This window comes from Puntigrus tetrazona, chromosome 19 (genome assembly GCF_018831695.1).
Source record: "Puntigrus tetrazona isolate hp1 chromosome 19, ASM1883169v1, whole genome shotgun sequence".
In the NCBI taxonomy this organism is placed as follows: domain Eukaryota; kingdom Metazoa; phylum Chordata; class Actinopteri; order Cypriniformes; family Cyprinidae; genus Puntigrus; species Puntigrus tetrazona.
The window spans coordinates 15,656,209-15,672,099 of record NC_056717.1 but is presented as its reverse complement, the minus strand read 5'-3'; the positions used below and the strand labels follow the sequence as shown (position 1 = coordinate 15,672,099).

The 15,891-nt window shown below is 40.1% G+C and overlaps 2 protein-coding genes across 7 annotated transcripts; one reads left to right on the top strand and one right to left on the bottom strand.

The window, feature by feature from the left end:
- Positions 1-3,133: 3,133 nt before the first annotated feature.
- creb5a (cAMP responsive element binding protein 5a) lies at positions 3,134-10,417 on the top strand. Of its 6 annotated transcripts, none has more exons than XM_043218481.1 (11): positions 3,134-3,275; positions 4,500-4,571; positions 4,789-4,882; positions 5,953-6,056; positions 6,284-6,477; positions 7,101-7,164; positions 7,281-7,361; positions 7,902-8,207; positions 8,333-8,506; positions 8,592-8,691; positions 9,103-10,417. In XM_043218481.1, exons 2-11 carry the CDS (start codon positions 4,518-4,520, stop codon positions 9,237-9,239), a joined length of 1,308 nt encoding a protein of 435 aa, XP_043074416.1. In that variant the 5' UTR covers positions 3,134-3,275; positions 4,500-4,517; the 3' UTR covers positions 9,240-10,417. The 6 variants fall into 6 exon arrangements, with proteins under 6 accessions (XP_043074416.1, XP_043074413.1, XP_043074419.1 ...); XM_043218478.1 differs by having other exon boundaries at positions 8,285-8,506; XM_043218480.1 differs by having other exon boundaries at positions 3,135-3,275; positions 8,306-8,506.
- Positions 10,418-11,295: 878 nt separating this feature from the next.
- On the bottom strand, positions 11,296-15,036 carry tril (TLR4 interactor with leucine-rich repeats). Its single transcript, XM_043217235.1, has one exon. It carries the CDS (start codon positions 13,885-13,887, stop codon positions 11,626-11,628), a length of 2,262 nt encoding a protein of 753 aa, XP_043073170.1. The 5' UTR covers positions 13,888-15,036; the 3' UTR covers positions 11,296-11,625.
- Between the last annotated feature and the right edge of the window lie 855 nt (positions 15,037-15,891).

Sequence of the window (15,891 nt, the reverse complement as noted above, 5' to 3'; positions counted from 1 at the left end):
TTTGTTTAAAATAAACTAAATATGATTAAAGAAGAGAACTGCATATGACCTGTTCATTGGTGAATGGTGCATAATTACAGTGAAAAAATAGTAGATCAAATATATTTTGTGTACATTTACTGTAAAATTCTTGTAAAAGTACAGTTTGTGGGGAAAAAAAGATTACACACTTAAGATTGTACTAATATTTACCTTTAAGGTACCAAAATGAACCCTTCAGGTACAAACTTGTACCTTTTGGAAAGGTACCACCCCAATGACAGCTTTTGTACTTTTATTTTTAAGAGTGTAAAATAATTTACAACAAAATACTGTAAATAGACACAATGCGATAGTCTGCATTACAATTCACGCTGTTTAATTCTTGTTTATTTGTGCCACAACACTGTGTACCTTTTAGCATTAGCCACAGCTTTTTGAAAAGCTATCGTGATGAACTTTGATGAATCATGCGTCTTTTTCTTTACCACCTTTTCGACAATAAAAGGATACAGTAAAACTGATTTTACTAGCGGCATGACCTAATTTAGCTTAGGACTTATTTTCTACAGTGTGTAACACTTTAAGGTGACACATTTTATATGCGCTTACTAACATAACAACAATAAATTATGCATAATTAGATGCAGGCAATCCTGAAACAAACCCCCAGATCTATATGATTTTGGATTAATCTAAACATATGACTACCATCTCAACCTTTTCCGGGCATTTTTTCAGCTGCAGAAAAATATGCATGCATAAGAAATAATGCGTACTTGAATTCGACTGCACGGTAGCAGAATGTCTCTTTTATAATGTGGCAAATACGTAGTCTACGTTTTATAACCTATAAAAAGGAATTTTTGTAATTAAAAGAAAAATGTCAACCTTCCACCTCTTTAAAACTTTGACAAGGCTGGGAATCTGTCAGGTGTGACACAAGCATCCGTGTAAGGCCCTGTGTTCACAAAGAGCAGGAGGAATGTCCCTTTGATCACACTGTGACAGTGACCGTGTGCTGACCGTCACTTGTTAATCAACCGTTAAATCTCCCTGTTATAAAGGTTCTCTGCTGTTGGCCCTATGTAAATAAGCGAGAGACTAAATGACCAAATATTTTCCATGTTACTGTTTTCAAACAAATAAGCTTGCATAAACATTCGCTCCCGAAATTTTAATCCTAATTCAGTACATACACGAGCAACTCACATTGTACAGAAAAGCGCATTAACCTACAGGCAACTGATTGGGACGGACCTTATAATGTTATACTGTAAACCCAGTCAGATCTTATTAAATGCAACCGTCTGCCTCAAACAAGATAGACCTAAGCAGCCGATACCAGATGCAAAATACTGTGAGGAGGTCAAGCCAAGTCAAACAACATGACTGAACAATATTAAGCCTCGGGATTTATCTAGTTCCAGATTTTTGACTGATCCAACACAGTATCACTCATAAATCTGTAAACCTTTGAAGATCTACCTTGAGACACCGAAGTATTACAAAGGATCACGTGAAAAATTACAAACAGACGTGTGACTGCTACACACGTGCACATGCTGTATATTTCCATTATCTGTAACGGCTTGTTGATTGTCCTCTTTCGTAAATTAGTTCAGTTGAGCATCTGCGTTATTAAAAGTTATTTTTATGTTTTGTGAATTAGCGAAAATCACCGGTTTCTTTAAATGGTGGAACAAAAGGTGAACTTGACACAGTTCCTTTTTAAGTTGAATTATATCATGGGAGAGACATGGATGAGGTCATATGAGACTTGTGGGTGCACGTCCTCTGCTGCATTGTCTCTGTGTGTGAATGATTCACGCTCACAGACGTAGGAGGCAGCTAAGGCTAGAGTTTGATGTGACATCATCATCACTTCCTGTTTTGCGGTGTTGCTGAGGAAACAGCTACCAGCGTTCTGAGTTAGAGCACGCTAATGAATCACGCTCTCTTTCTCTCCCTCCCACTTGTTCTGTCTTTTTTCTTTCACTCTTTCCCTAGAGCTTACCACACCGTTCGGAACATCAGACACACCCCTTAGTTTTACAACAATCTGAATGTATCCACATTCTGTCATATATTCGAAATCATGACATCTGCTTTCAGTAGTTTAACTCAGTGCGGCTAGACACTATATTAAACTTTTATACTGAGTCTTGAGCGAACTTATCAAGATGTACCCCTTACTGAATATGAAAAGCTTAAAAATCTTGACACCTGTTTTTCCTCTTTATGGTTAATGCCATCATGGTAGCTATAGTAGTTATGGTGTCGCTTTGCGGCTTGACAGATTTGTTTGCGAAGCATTCTGGCAGCCGTTCTGACCAGCATAAGTCAGAAACATTTGTTTACTAGAATCATATCCTTAGAAAGCACGGCCTTTGTCCATTGACTTGATCATGCAAAGTAAACTGGAACCCATCACACCGACATTTGAACATTTCCATTACACTGAGCAATGTTTATTTGGTGTTCAAAGTGTAGATGATGCATATTTAAGGATTTATCACATTTTAGACTGTTTTTAAATTGGCAATAATAATATGCCCCTAATATTTAAAGTTTAAAGTATAAAGTTAAAATATTTAAATTTAAAGTTGACATCTATGCCAAAGCTACTGTATTTTGGGTGGGCTACCGCATATATTAGCCTATTAGAAAGTAATTAGCACAAAACAGTACAAAATCCCACTGTTACATTAGACAAAACGAAATGAATCCGCCAAATGATGCTACTTTGTGGTTTGCACTTTGCAACAACTTCTGTTTGGCTATTTTGGCTGTATTTTCCGATTACACCGTAACCATAGAAAAAGAAGTTAAGGCATGCGGTTTACATCGCTGACCGCCTAAAAAAAATCAAACAGGAAGGTAATTAAACGTTTCAAACCACAGGCTAACACGCGTGTGCATGCCCTTTTTCTCCCTCTTCTCTGTCATCGCGCACCGTCCGCTAACCGGGACCGTCCCGCGCACGGCTCCAGACAGCTGTTGGCGCAGCGCGCACCGAACGAGGCGCCTCCCACTTCCCTATTTTCCCCTCGACGCGCCAATGTCCGCGCTGGACGCCCGCTACATCCTCCCGTGGGCGGGCGCGCGCGGCCCGAGAGCCCTCCTCTTTTTAAAAAGCGGACCGCAATGATTTAGAAGTTCAGGAATCCCACGTGACGTCACCGCGGGGTGATGTAATGCTTCTGTAAATAGATCATATTGTAATCGCGTTTCACTTCGGCGTGCTTCGTCCCAGCGCGAGGAGCGTTGCTAGTCTCGATCTGCGTGCGTTTTAGGTAAGTTAGCGTTATTGTTTCACACTCGCCGCTCGCGGGCACAATCTCACGCTCGGCTCGCAACACACGACCCCTTGTACGGTGTTGTCGGGATTTTCGTTGCCGTTGCTGGCGTTTCGCTGTCAAGTCGGTATCTGTCAAAGTGCCGGTTTCCACTGAAATGTTCGTGAACTGTCTGAACGTCTGTTTAAGGGGGTGTGACTCCACCAAACAAACAGACCAAAGGAGCGTTAGAATAAAAAAGGCTTGGACTTTCCGTAAAATGGATGTCTGTACGTTTTTAGGGAAGACTGTCAACAAACTTGTCAACGACGCGTTTTAGCGGAATTAGCAGCTTGACAGGTAGCGGTTTGTTTGAATGTTTACGTTTAAATGTTATATCGCACGCGCGCGCGCGTTTTAAGGGGGGTGTATTCGCATTTGTTTTTTTGTTTGTTTGTTAGTTTGTTCGTTCATGTACACCCTGTATGACATCTGCCGTCACGCACACTCCAAAGTGATTCAGACAAATTGACGATGTTTTTTTTTTCCCACCCATTGCCAAAACATGACACACTATTGCCCCTGGGTAGGCTGTCTGATCTTCTTGTTTGGGTTTGTAAAAATTCGTGACACCGCGTGAGTCCTCCGGTTTCGCCATTACGTCATTCTGCAGGCCGGTTAGACGGTTGGCATTAGCACCGTAGACCCGTCTCTGCCAATTCAAACTCCGGCCTCGGCTGAACTAAAGAATGATGTCAGGACTAGAGGAATGCTCACGTTAGAAGTGACCGGGGTCTTTTTATAAGGCGAGACTATGATGTAATACGTATCAGATACAGTACAGAGAACACAGAAGGAAATGTAGGAAACAGAGAACTGAGAGATCTATTCAAATAAGTTATCTATCTATCTATCTATCTATCTATCTATCTATCTATCTATCTATCTATCTAAGCTTTATGTTATGTAGTTTACACACACACACACACACACACACACACACACACATATATATATATATATATATATATATATATATATATATATATATATAGATAGATAGATAGATAGATAGATAGATAGAGATAAAATAATTTATCCTTATTGGACACTATATTTGCCTGTAGGTGTCATTTATATCTGTGTTTTGTCCGTTTGTCATGCTCACTTTATAATGTCATCTCCGTTGTGTGCTTGTGTTTGTATGTCTGTGTGCACGTGTGTGCGTTCACGTATGCTCAGGTCTTTTAGATCTCAGTGATGAATGTTGATCAGGACAGGCCATATGTATGCACTGCTCCTGGATGCTCACAGGTAAGTGACAGATGCCCATTTTGGGGAAAGTTGTTGTCGTATCGTTCAGAGCTACAACTGTGGGTCTTATGTGTGCCGTCATAAGTCTTAGCCATCAGTTAGGTTTAACATTTCACAATTAGTTATTATTGGAAATAAAAATGTATGTTATTTTTCATATTATAATTCATATTATTCAAAGCTGTGCTGTTTCATGCCATATTTCGTGTTCCCGTAGCGCTTCCAAAGAGAAGATCACCTAATTATTCACAGACACAAACATGAGATGACCCTTAAATTCTCTTCTATTAAGTGCGACAGCATGCTCTCAGGTAAGGATTTAATATCTTACGTGTTTTAATATCTGTTTTAGAGTGTCAGTCTACAGCTCATGGGTCAGTCACATAAGATCCTGTGAAAAGCAAATGTGTGTCATGATAGCTCATGCTCTCCATCTCCTTTAATTTAGGATTTAGACAATGTCTGTTACCCTGGAAACCCAATGTCTGACATATAAACATCAGCCTGACCTATGACCTCTGGGGGTCTGCGAGCCATCACTGCAGCGACAGAAACATTTACATAAAAAACAAAAGGAGGACTTTACCTTCTGACCCCTTTCATAGTAGCTTAGAAAAAAAGCCATTTCGTTTAGGCTACCCCTAAATTACCAAAACAACAAGAGCAAAATCAGGCTCGTGTTTATGAAACAGGGTTAATTTTTAACATTTCTGAGCATGCCAGAAGATTACTTCAGACAAGTTCCGCTCATGACATTGAGACGAGGGTTAGTTTCTCTACGTTTGTTTAGAATGCCTGGAGGTTACTTGATATTGATCTGCTGATCTGAGGTTTTTGTTGCTTGACCTTGAGAAATTTCCTATGGCTCCTTAGTTTCTATGTGTTTAGTCTATGTACTATAGATAGACATGTAGATAGGCAGATACGCATTTGCTTTCTGCATTTGATTTCTTCTCTGTTTTAGTAACTTTGTTTTAATAACTTTGACCAACATTTTTACAGCACTTGATATTTTCATAGAGACTAAAAAACAAATATGAATAGAGAAATCTAATATTTTTCAGTATATTTATAGTACCATATATATTCATAATATAAATTATAACTTAGTAAATATTTAACAAAATGTTACAATTATTTATATATATCTGTATCATCTTATGTACTCTTTTATTGTCTATTGTGTTTGATTTATATACATTTATTTCACTTTTTTATTATTTCCTATAAAAAAATGTATACAATGTTCTTTCAACTATTATTGTGGTTGAAATGTGCTGTATAAATAAACCTTTCATGCCTTGTTATGTTTTTACATTATGTATTGCCAGTGGAATCTGATTGTGTGTGGAATCTGATGATGCTGTTTATTCATCTGCAGATCAGACTCCAACTCCAACCCGTTTCTTACGGGACTGTGAGGAAGTGGGCCTCTTTACTGACCTGGAGCTTAACCAGTCGCGGGTAGAGGAGGAGACCAAACCGGTGAGAAGAAAAACACGAGCTTACTCAAATGTGCAAATGAACAAAAGTTTGTTTTTTGCGTGAAATACTATTACATATCTTGCATATGATTTTCTGCTGGTATGTGTGTTTTGTGTTAATTGTAGTGAGAAAAATCAATATCAGTTCATATTTTTAAAAATATTTTACATATTCATTTTTTTCGCGTATTTATGCTTTCCAAATTATAAATATTTTCTTGCTTTTAGAACTTTCCTGCACAGGCGTCAGGTCAGAGCCAGACTCACACTGAGACACAGCCTCAGCAGAGTCAACATCATCAGTTTCAACCTCAGCAACAGCAGCAGTGCGCTCTGGCTCATCTCAACCAGAACCAGCTCCACACACACAGCTCACCGCCTCAGTCTCAATGCACTGCCACATACTCCACTTCAAATAAACAGTGAGTATTACCACATGTCATTACCAGAATACCTCGTATTCTTATTTTCCGATTAGAGGTGAGGTCTAACTGAAAAAAAATCTTTACACAGTTCTTTGGGAGGACAGAATGTTTTCATTGACACTTACAATTTTTCGTTTCATCGTGTCAATAAGTGTAAACTTCCTAAACTGGTTCCTACCGAACCGAAAAGTATATACATAATTTTTTTGTATGTAATTTTAATCAGTCCCACTTATATTTAGTGGCCTTAACTACTATGTACTTACAGTTAAATTAATAATTTGTTAAAAATGCACTTGTTGTATAAATAAATGTTTTTACATTGTACTTATATTTAAAGAAATACCAGCATGTAATTCATTTTTGTAATTAAAATGATATAAATAATGTTGACCCATCCATTACATCTTAACCTACCCTTAAATCTACCCATCCCATCAAACCTATTCCTAACCTTACCCATATCCCACCTCAATAGCGGGAGATATAATTTGAACAAATATGAACACAACAAGTACATTGTACTTATTTGTTTTGCATAGTAGGTAATGCCACTTAATATAAAGCGGAACCTTTTCATCTTTTGTTCTCTGCTCATGTGAATGCCTCTGACATTACAGATCTGCACCCAGCTGTCTGCACAGCAGACAGACAAATACCTTGCCTGGGACATCCGCCATGAATGTAAGTAAACCTGAATGCAGTTCAAACCCAATCAGAACAGCAAAATATGAATAAAAATAATATGTCTGTTTCTTATTATATCATTATGATAATTTCATATCTTATTGAAATGACAGATGGAGGCACAGTTGTCAATGAACTCTAGTATGATTGGCATGCCAGGCCCCGCCCCCTCTGGCTCATGCTCCTCCCTTCAGGTACAGCCCCATACTAATGATTTGACTCCATGGCTACAGGATTATGATGTCTCTATAGAAACATTACAAGTCAGACAGGGGTTATAATGCCACAGTGCATTGTAACTAATGTAGACATCTTGATTGAGTTATCTAATTCGGACACATGCAATGTTGCCTGTTTAGCAGCAATAACACACACACACACACACACACTCATGCACTGATTCTCTTCAGAAAGCGAAGAGGATTGAATTTCAAAGGCTTTGGCTTGACCTGGTTATCATCTGACTTTTCAAAGACGTCTTTGTAGATTCTCTGTGTTTTGAAAAACTTTAAATGCCAAGCAATCTCACCATCGCAAACAATCACCACACGCAGGAAACCTTAGATGTAGAAATTAAAAACACATGGTTTCTTGTAAAACTGGGCAAAGCAAACCTTGCTTTGGGCACTTCCTTTTGAAATAGCTTGAAATATCCACAGTGGTACATGACAGTGATGTTGACAGTGACCCCAGGAGCCATTCTGACCCATCTCTCCCCATCTCTAATCCTTCAGAGGTCAAAGGTCATGCCAGCTCACAGCCATCCTGCAGTTTCCAATGGCAGTCAGAATCCTCTTTGCCACATGATGGAGATGATGTCGTCACCACAGCACCCACTGTCACATTTACAATCCGCATCTCATCATCACGCATACCAGCAGCACTGCCACAGCCAATCACCGCAAAGACTCACACATCAACATCAAAGCCAAGACCAATCACATCACAGCCACGCTCACCATTCTCCACCTTCCCATTTGCATCCTGGCTCCACCCACCAGACAGCCCCTCCCCTTTCACATCAGCCGATACCGACGCAGGTCTAGGTCAAACTCTGATTTTTCTTAGTTCTAGTTAACCTTTTTGTAATATTTAACATAATGTTTGTGTTTTATGGATGTCGTCCACACCAAAACAGACCCCCTGCCCGCAATCTCCTCCACAGCCGTCCGCAGCCAGACGCCGACGGACAGCAGAGGAAGACCCAGACGAGCGCAGACGGAAGTTTCTGGAGAGAAACAGAGCGGCCGCCACACGGTGCAGACAGAAGAGGAAGGTCTGGGTGATGTCGTTGGAGAGGAAGGCAGAGGAACTTACACACACTAACTTACAGCTGCAGGTACATTTGTAACACCCACATCTTGTGCAAGTGTTGAACACGACTAAAAGATCATGGTATATGCATATATATTGCTTTCTCATAGAATGAGGTGACATCGCTCAGAACAGAAGTCACTCACCTGAAGCAAATTCTTCTTGCACATAAAGACTGTCCTGTATCTGTGAGACAGAGAGAAACACAGAGTAAGTTTAACTAATTTTCTCTTTCTAGCCTGCTTTCTCACATGTACTAGCAAATCGGGGTTGAATTTTCTTTTAAACCTCTCAAGAATGTAATATTTCACCCCATAATAATGGTCATTGAAAATGATTAATTATTTATTTATTTCTTGGTCACTGTAATTTTTGTATAGTTAATAACACTGACACAGTTATTTCTATGACAATTAGAAACCCCAATTTATATATTTAAATGAAAAAAAAAAAAAAATAGAATTTTAACTAAAGAATATTAAAAATATAAAGTCTGGATATATTACCCAATAGTAATATTTATGTTTATATTATGTTTATATTTATGTTTATACTATTACTTAAAATGTGAGTATTATTATAAATATTTAGAAAATTGTTGCATTTCTTTTTTATGTTTAGGTGGCGTGGGTAGTCCAACAGGAAGTCCTGTCCAGCAACACGCCATCCAACACAACAGCATCTCAACCTCAAGTTCAACTTTACCACACAGTCACCTCCCCCCACACTCACACCCCGCTAACCACACACAACTATAACATGCTTCGACAAGGACAGAAACTGACTGAAAACAAAAAATAAAGCCATAAGGTCAGGACAGCTCCGACCAAGCAGGTACCCGTCAGTGCAAAAGCAAAACTGAACAGCAAAATGTTTCATCCTGAGTTTTAAACTCGGGTTTATGTCTAAAAGGGAATGTGTGAATTACAAATAAGTCTGAAATGTTTAATAAGTCTCAAGAATAGAATAATTAAATTAAATTATGTCTGTTTATATTTCCCTTTGCTTCTCAGGTAATCATTTTTATTTTACCTCACTGTTATTCATTACAGTGCTGGAAAACAAACCTCCTAAATTTAGTTTTCCTATTCTCAAACCTGTCTCTCACCCTCTTTCCGTCTTCTCACATTCTTCCTCATGTTTTTTTTTTTTGTTGTTGTAGTCAATCTTTCTCAGGGACACTCATCTAGTTTTACTCTTAGGTTATGTGTGTATTCGTGTGTTTTGTTTTTTGGCCACTTTCAGTGTAAACGCTTCGATAGCTTCAGTGACAGCTGTGCGTGCTAAATCCTGAAACCAATGGCAAGGCCGTGTGAAATGCATTGAATCAGGGCAGTTGTAAGTTTGTAATTGTAAATAGGATTCTCTACTTTTATAAATTCGTGATGAAGCTAAAGCTGACTGTTACATGTCCGTCTCCGCTGTAAATATCGTAAGAGGCCTCTTGGTGAATTATCAGGTAAGAAAGTACTTAAGTACTTAAGAGTATCATGTGTGAATTTTAGATTTATAGAATAACATGCATCTCATTCGATACAGGCAGAGCCAACATCACAATCAAGTATAGGAACGATAGTAAAGGGATCATGCATTAGTAATCCCACTCATGGCACTCTGAACGTCTTACAGTATTCTCCTAAAACCATCCAGCATAGCAATCCTTTCACACTAACTGGCTCAGTGACAATCAAAATGTCAATACCGACATTTCCTGGAAATAACATGCAAGCATGTGTACCATCTCTGATTAAAAAAAAATGTTTAGGTAAAGAATTTATATGGTTATGAATTACGAATCTGGATATGTGGATGAAAAAGAATGTTTGTAAACTCTGCAGGTTTAAACTGTTTTATGCATGTACAGTTTTTTGAAATATTTATCTATTTTTGTACACATTCGTGGCCATTTTTAATTAAAAAACACTTAATATCTATATCCTGATCTCTTTTTGTATGGTTCATGCTAATAACTTTTTAAAGCCGTGATACAACTGCTGCCTTTAGTGTATTATAGTTTTAATTCATTATTCTAAGGTTTAATCAAATGAAGGTGATCGTTTAAAATGAATCACTGCTGAAACGTTAGTGTTGCGGTTCAGGTCTTGTGAAAACGTGGTTTACTGCGCCACCTTATGGTGAGATTCATGTAGGGCCTTTTTTAACAGGAATGAGAACTAGGCTGTGAAGAATAAAAGCACAGTGCGTTCAATGCATTGTTTATAGTGCTGGTTAGATTAATTATAACCTAATCCATTACTGATCACAAATGCAGTTTGTAACTTTCTGAATTACACAAATTATAGGTAATTATTCTGATTACTAATTTTGGATTACTTTGGATCTAACTCATTTATCACTTAATTGTCACTTGATTTTTTTTTTTTGGGGTATTTCTTGTGAAGGGCTAATAGTCTAATTAATCAAATCATAAAATGTCAAATCTTAAAAACTCTACATTACATTGAAAAACATTAATGGTCAAAGACTTCCAATATTAAAAATGAGTGAAAATGTAATGAAAACAGAATTTCACAGAGTGTTTAGTAACTTGCGTAATTGTTAGGCTCACAAAAAAAAAGAACTGGGGTGAATCAATAAGTTATAAATAACTGAAATAATCTAATGACGTTATTTAGATTAAACAAACTCAATTATATACATGCCATCGTACATATAAACTCTACCCCTCAAAGCCTTGTGTTTATTTGTGTTAAATTAAATATGGGGTCTAAACCAGCCTTTAGAAAAGGCCTTTTGTAAAATTTTGAATGTCAAAATCGAATTATAGATAAAAACATGGAAACTACAACACAATTACTAATAAAGACTACATCTTTATTTATTTTAAAAATCATGTAAATCAAGTAAAACGTATAAAATGTATCAAAAAACTTTTCCTGTGCTGTACCTTACCGATTTACATGCCTGGAATAGGGTTAACAAGTCATATATTATCTACAAAGACAGAAAGACATTAATTACAAAACCAAGCAATTCTGCCAACCAGCAGCTGAGGCCCAGAACGATCGATAAAAATAAATGAAAAGACGAAAAAGAAAAGAAAACGATTTGCAGTTTCAGTGGTTACTCATTTGTAGCCAAAATGACTTAGTGCCAAAACTGTCTATTATTTTCTCACAGCCTTCAGTCTGAGTATCTAAGCATTATGACATCGTCGTCTCTTCGAGCATGGCTGTTGTCAAAGAAGCGGTCACCGGGGAACTGGATGAGGTCACCTTCTTCAGCCAGGTGCCTGCCACTCTGGTACCCGCTGAATTCAGAAGAGACACAGGTAGTGGCCACGGTAGAGCGAAACGGATGTCTGGTCGAGTACATGTGACGTACGTGTGCATGAGAGGACGACTTCCTGCTTCTGATCCGCCTCTTCAACGCACGCCCCAGCCAGACTCCGCCCACCAGAAGGAGGAGCAGTGCATTGGCCGCCAGGGCTGCTGCTGTGACCAGCTGTAGGTTGACTTCGCTTGTCACCGAGGGCAAAAGCGTGACAAATCCAGTGCAGTGATCTCTGGGGGCCACCTGGCACAAAGCTCCTCCCACAACGCTCTCCACGCAGGTGATGTAGGTGGAGTCTGGGCGGAGCTCTTGGAGGGTCACCGCCCGGTCGGATCCGTCTGTGTAAACATAGCGTGGGAAGCGGAAAGCATGGCCGAAGCGGTCGAATAAAACCCGAAAGAGAAGTTCTTTCCCATGGGCCAGTCCGGCTTCGGGACCTGTGCTCCAGCGGACCGTGGCCGTGCTGGAAGTGACATCTTCCACGCTAACGTTCAGGATGGAGTGATGGTTGAACTGACATGCATCGGCGATCACTTCGATCCTTGAGTCGTGATGCTTGGCTCTGTCTTGTAAGGGGAGGTTGAACTTCTCCTGTGGAACCCAAGCAAAGGTGCTGTGATTGTGGCCCGCGAGGAACATGGCCGTTGTCGTCGGAAAATCAGACAATGAGCTGTTCCCTGTTTTCCCAGCTGTGGGTCTTGGCCTAGTGCTGATCAGTTTCTTCTTCTTCTTCACAAGTCCTTGCTCCCCCTCGTCCCCTTGGACACCTACATCTCCGTGTTTTCCACCTTCTCTCTTCTCTCTTTCCTCCTTGAAAACCGGCGACTGCACCACTTCTCCCCGGCTCTCCATTGGCTGAGGCTCTGACTCGCAGAAACCACTCATATTTCCCAGCTGGGAGTCGCTGACATAGTCCAAGTACTTTCCCGCCAGCACTGGGGGGTTAAGGCAGCGCACAAACACGGTCAACAGCTTTCCCTGGGAATGCGCATGCGTCATCCAACTTCTAAGCTTCTCCATCCGGCAGTCGCAGGTCCAGTTGTTCCCATTCAGTTCCACGTGAAACAAAGCGCCGTTTGTGGCGAAAATGCCGCCGGAGAGATTCATAAGACGGTTGTTTTTCAATTTTAAGATTTTTAGATGCGAGAGGTGGCCGAAAGCACCGGGGTCCACGCGAGATATGCGATTGTCACCGAAGTCCAGGTGCTCGACGCGCTCCAGCGGGTCTAGAAGACCAGCAGGGATCTCTGTCAGCTCGTTCCCGTCGACCTTGAACTCCTTCACTCGCGCGAGCCCCTTCAGCGCGTCCTCGTCCAGCTTGGAAATCCTGTTGCGGCTCAGCGAGAGTTTCGTTAGCCTTTTCAAGTTCTGAAAGACGTGATTTCCGACGTGCTTTATTTGGTTGCCTGCGATCAGAAGAGTCGTTAGTGACTTGAGATGGGAAAACAGGAAAATATCGCGCAGTTCTGTTTGTTTGTTATCGGATAGGTTTAAAAACTGCAGCTTGCCGAGCCGCGCGAACGCGTCGCGGTCAATATGGCGAAGCTGGTTCGATTCTAAGTGCAGAAACATTAAATTAGTCAGTCCTCTGAAGGTGGGCTCTTTTAAAAACTCGATTAAGTTTCCATCTAGTCTCAGTTTGACTAAACTTTTTAAATGACTAAAAGGGTCGGTAACGAACTCCTTGATTTCGTTGTTATTGCTGTATAATATTGTGAGTTTTTTCAGCGACTGCAGAGTCCCAGCTTGTATCGTCGAGATTAAGTTGTTGCCCAGATAAAGCTCCTCCAGCATGGACAGCTTCTCGAACGCTTTAGGGTGTATATTCCTTATTTGGTTAAACTGGAGATTTAGCCTGATTAGGTTCCCGTAGCGCGTGAAGTCGAACGCGCTGAGGTTGTGAATGAAGTTTCCCGCGAGACCGAGAACCAGCACGTCCGCTGCGCGCTCCACCTGCGGCGCTTTGGGCACCGCGCGCAGACCGCGGTTTGCGCAGAGGATATGCTGCGCGTGCTGGCACTCGCATCGCTCGGGGCAAATGGCCCAAGCAGGCGCAAGGAATAATAGCGCTCCGCTGCCGAACAAAAGAAAGTTATAGAGCAAGTATGCCATTCCGGCGATGAGCGAATAACAGGCCACTCAATACATTCCTTTGTTTCAGTCCAGATTCGCCAAGATCTTCCTCTCGAGGAACTGAAGCTTTACAGATTCATTGCAGCCCGGATGCGAGCGTTTAGATTACCTATAAGACGAATGCATGGTGAATTTTAGCTGTATTGATATATCCATGCACATGCGTTGCGAGCCGATGTGGCTCCAGCCGAGGAAACGTTTGCCTCCGTCAGACCCTCTCATCCCCCAAGAAGTCATCTGTTGCAGATTACACACACACACACACACACACGCCATAGTCATCTTCGAGTTCAGGCACGGATCAGCCCGCCCCACTCCCTTTCCAGATGTGGACATTACTATTACTAAACGACATAGGCTTCACACTCATACAGGGATCTGATGTATAGATTCTGGTTCAGATGCATTTGAACGATTCCTTAGGTTGCATTAAAGATCCTTTTAATACACTTTGTAGAGGAATTATGGAGAAATAGGGAAATGCAATATGGGCGATATTTAAATGTAATCGATAAATGATTTTCTACTGCCTATTAACAGCACGTTTCCTAATGATAATTTCACACTGCAGCATTACATAGGCTGTGACAGACTTTTTTTTACAAAAACAGATTTTTGACAATCTTTTAGAAGCAGTATTCAATTAAAATTATTGGGGCTATATGAAATAAAACTGTTACTGATTTTGTATTCAGTAAGTTTATTTAATGTGTACAAAAATAGCGTAGCTTCATAACATTTCGAATTGAACTACTGATGGCAGATGGACTATTCTGACGATGTCTTTCATACATTTTTGGACCTTGACATATTCATTACTTGGCAGTCAATGGGACAGTCACAAGCCTACTGATTTTTATCCAAAATATCTTAAATTGCTCTCTGAGGATGAACAAAGCTTTTTACAGGTTAGGAAGATAATTTTAAGGGTGGTATAAAAAATGTAAGGGTGGAGTAATCCTTTAATAAAGATTCAGAAGCTTTTTTTACAGGCTGCTGTCGCACCATTAGCCTCATGGGTAACTCGCTGGTTGGTTGGTTGACATATTGTTTACTATGAAATAATGTCCTGTCCTATTACAAGGCAAAAATGCCAAAAATAAATCACAAAAAATGATGTGGCTCCTATGAGTCATTCTAGGGGGATTGGACAACAATGGTTGTTATATTTTGCGTGCTGTGCTAGACTTGCAGTAACAATAAAAAAATGCACATTCCAAAATGGAAATCAGTGTCATGAAAATTATTTGGTTCTTTTTTATTTTCAAAATGGAACCAGTTCTGAATAAGATCCAGCGCTTGGTTCCCAACTCTACACGTGTGCAAGAAAAAGCAGATGAACGCTCTTCCCACGAAGGTCCCGCAGGGCTCGATCTTGGACTCTATGCTTGTTTAAAAAGCACCGCCAGGGAGAAAAATCGAAAAGTAAAGAAAGGGAATTTCAGACCAAATTTCTGTCTCAGGCCGCGTGCCAGGTCGTGGGAAGGATTGAGGAGCGAGCTCTCTTGAGTGCGTGGGGTAGACTTCACTCAATGGCAAAAGCCTAGAATTTATAAGTGTGATGTATTCGCGAAGAGATAGCATGTCAAATAAAAGTTATTGTGGAATAATTCAGTTTTTCATTACTTTTCTAAATCCGACAAGAACACAGTAAATAACGTCCACTCAACTAAGTGAAAGCTCCAGATGTTTCACGTTTCCTTTTAGCTCGAAACATTCAACGTGGAGTTGGGCTGAAGTTGAACAGTGTTGATAATTATTCTGACTGCCAATTAGATCTAAAAAAAAACTTCATTTGCAAAGAAATTGTAGGTTATCGGCGATCTGATTGGCACATTTGGTGTTTCGAGTTGTAAGCCAAAATGCCAATGTCTTGAAAGGAACAGAAAGAGAAAAATGCATGGACAAACATACCCGTATATCTTCTACGCACACCGAGATGTGTTTGCATGTGTGTGTGTGTGTTTCCAATGAGGAACCCCC

Coding starts and splice junctions, on each gene's coding strand:
- tril (XM_043217235.1), bottom strand. CDS start 13,887: ATGGCATACTTGCTCTATAACTTTCTTTTGTTCGGCAGCGGAGCGCTA.
- creb5a (XM_043218478.1), top strand. CDS start 4,518: ATGAATGTTGATCAGGACAGGCCATATGTATGCACTGCTCCTGGATGC. Junction 6,057..6,283: donor TAGAGGAGGAGACCAAACCG/GTGAGAAGAAAA, acceptor TCTTGCTTTTAG/AACTTTCCTGCACAGGCGTC. Junction 8,507..8,591: donor ACACTAACTTACAGCTGCAG/GTACATTTGTAA, acceptor GCTTTCTCATAG/AATGAGGTGACATCGCTCAG.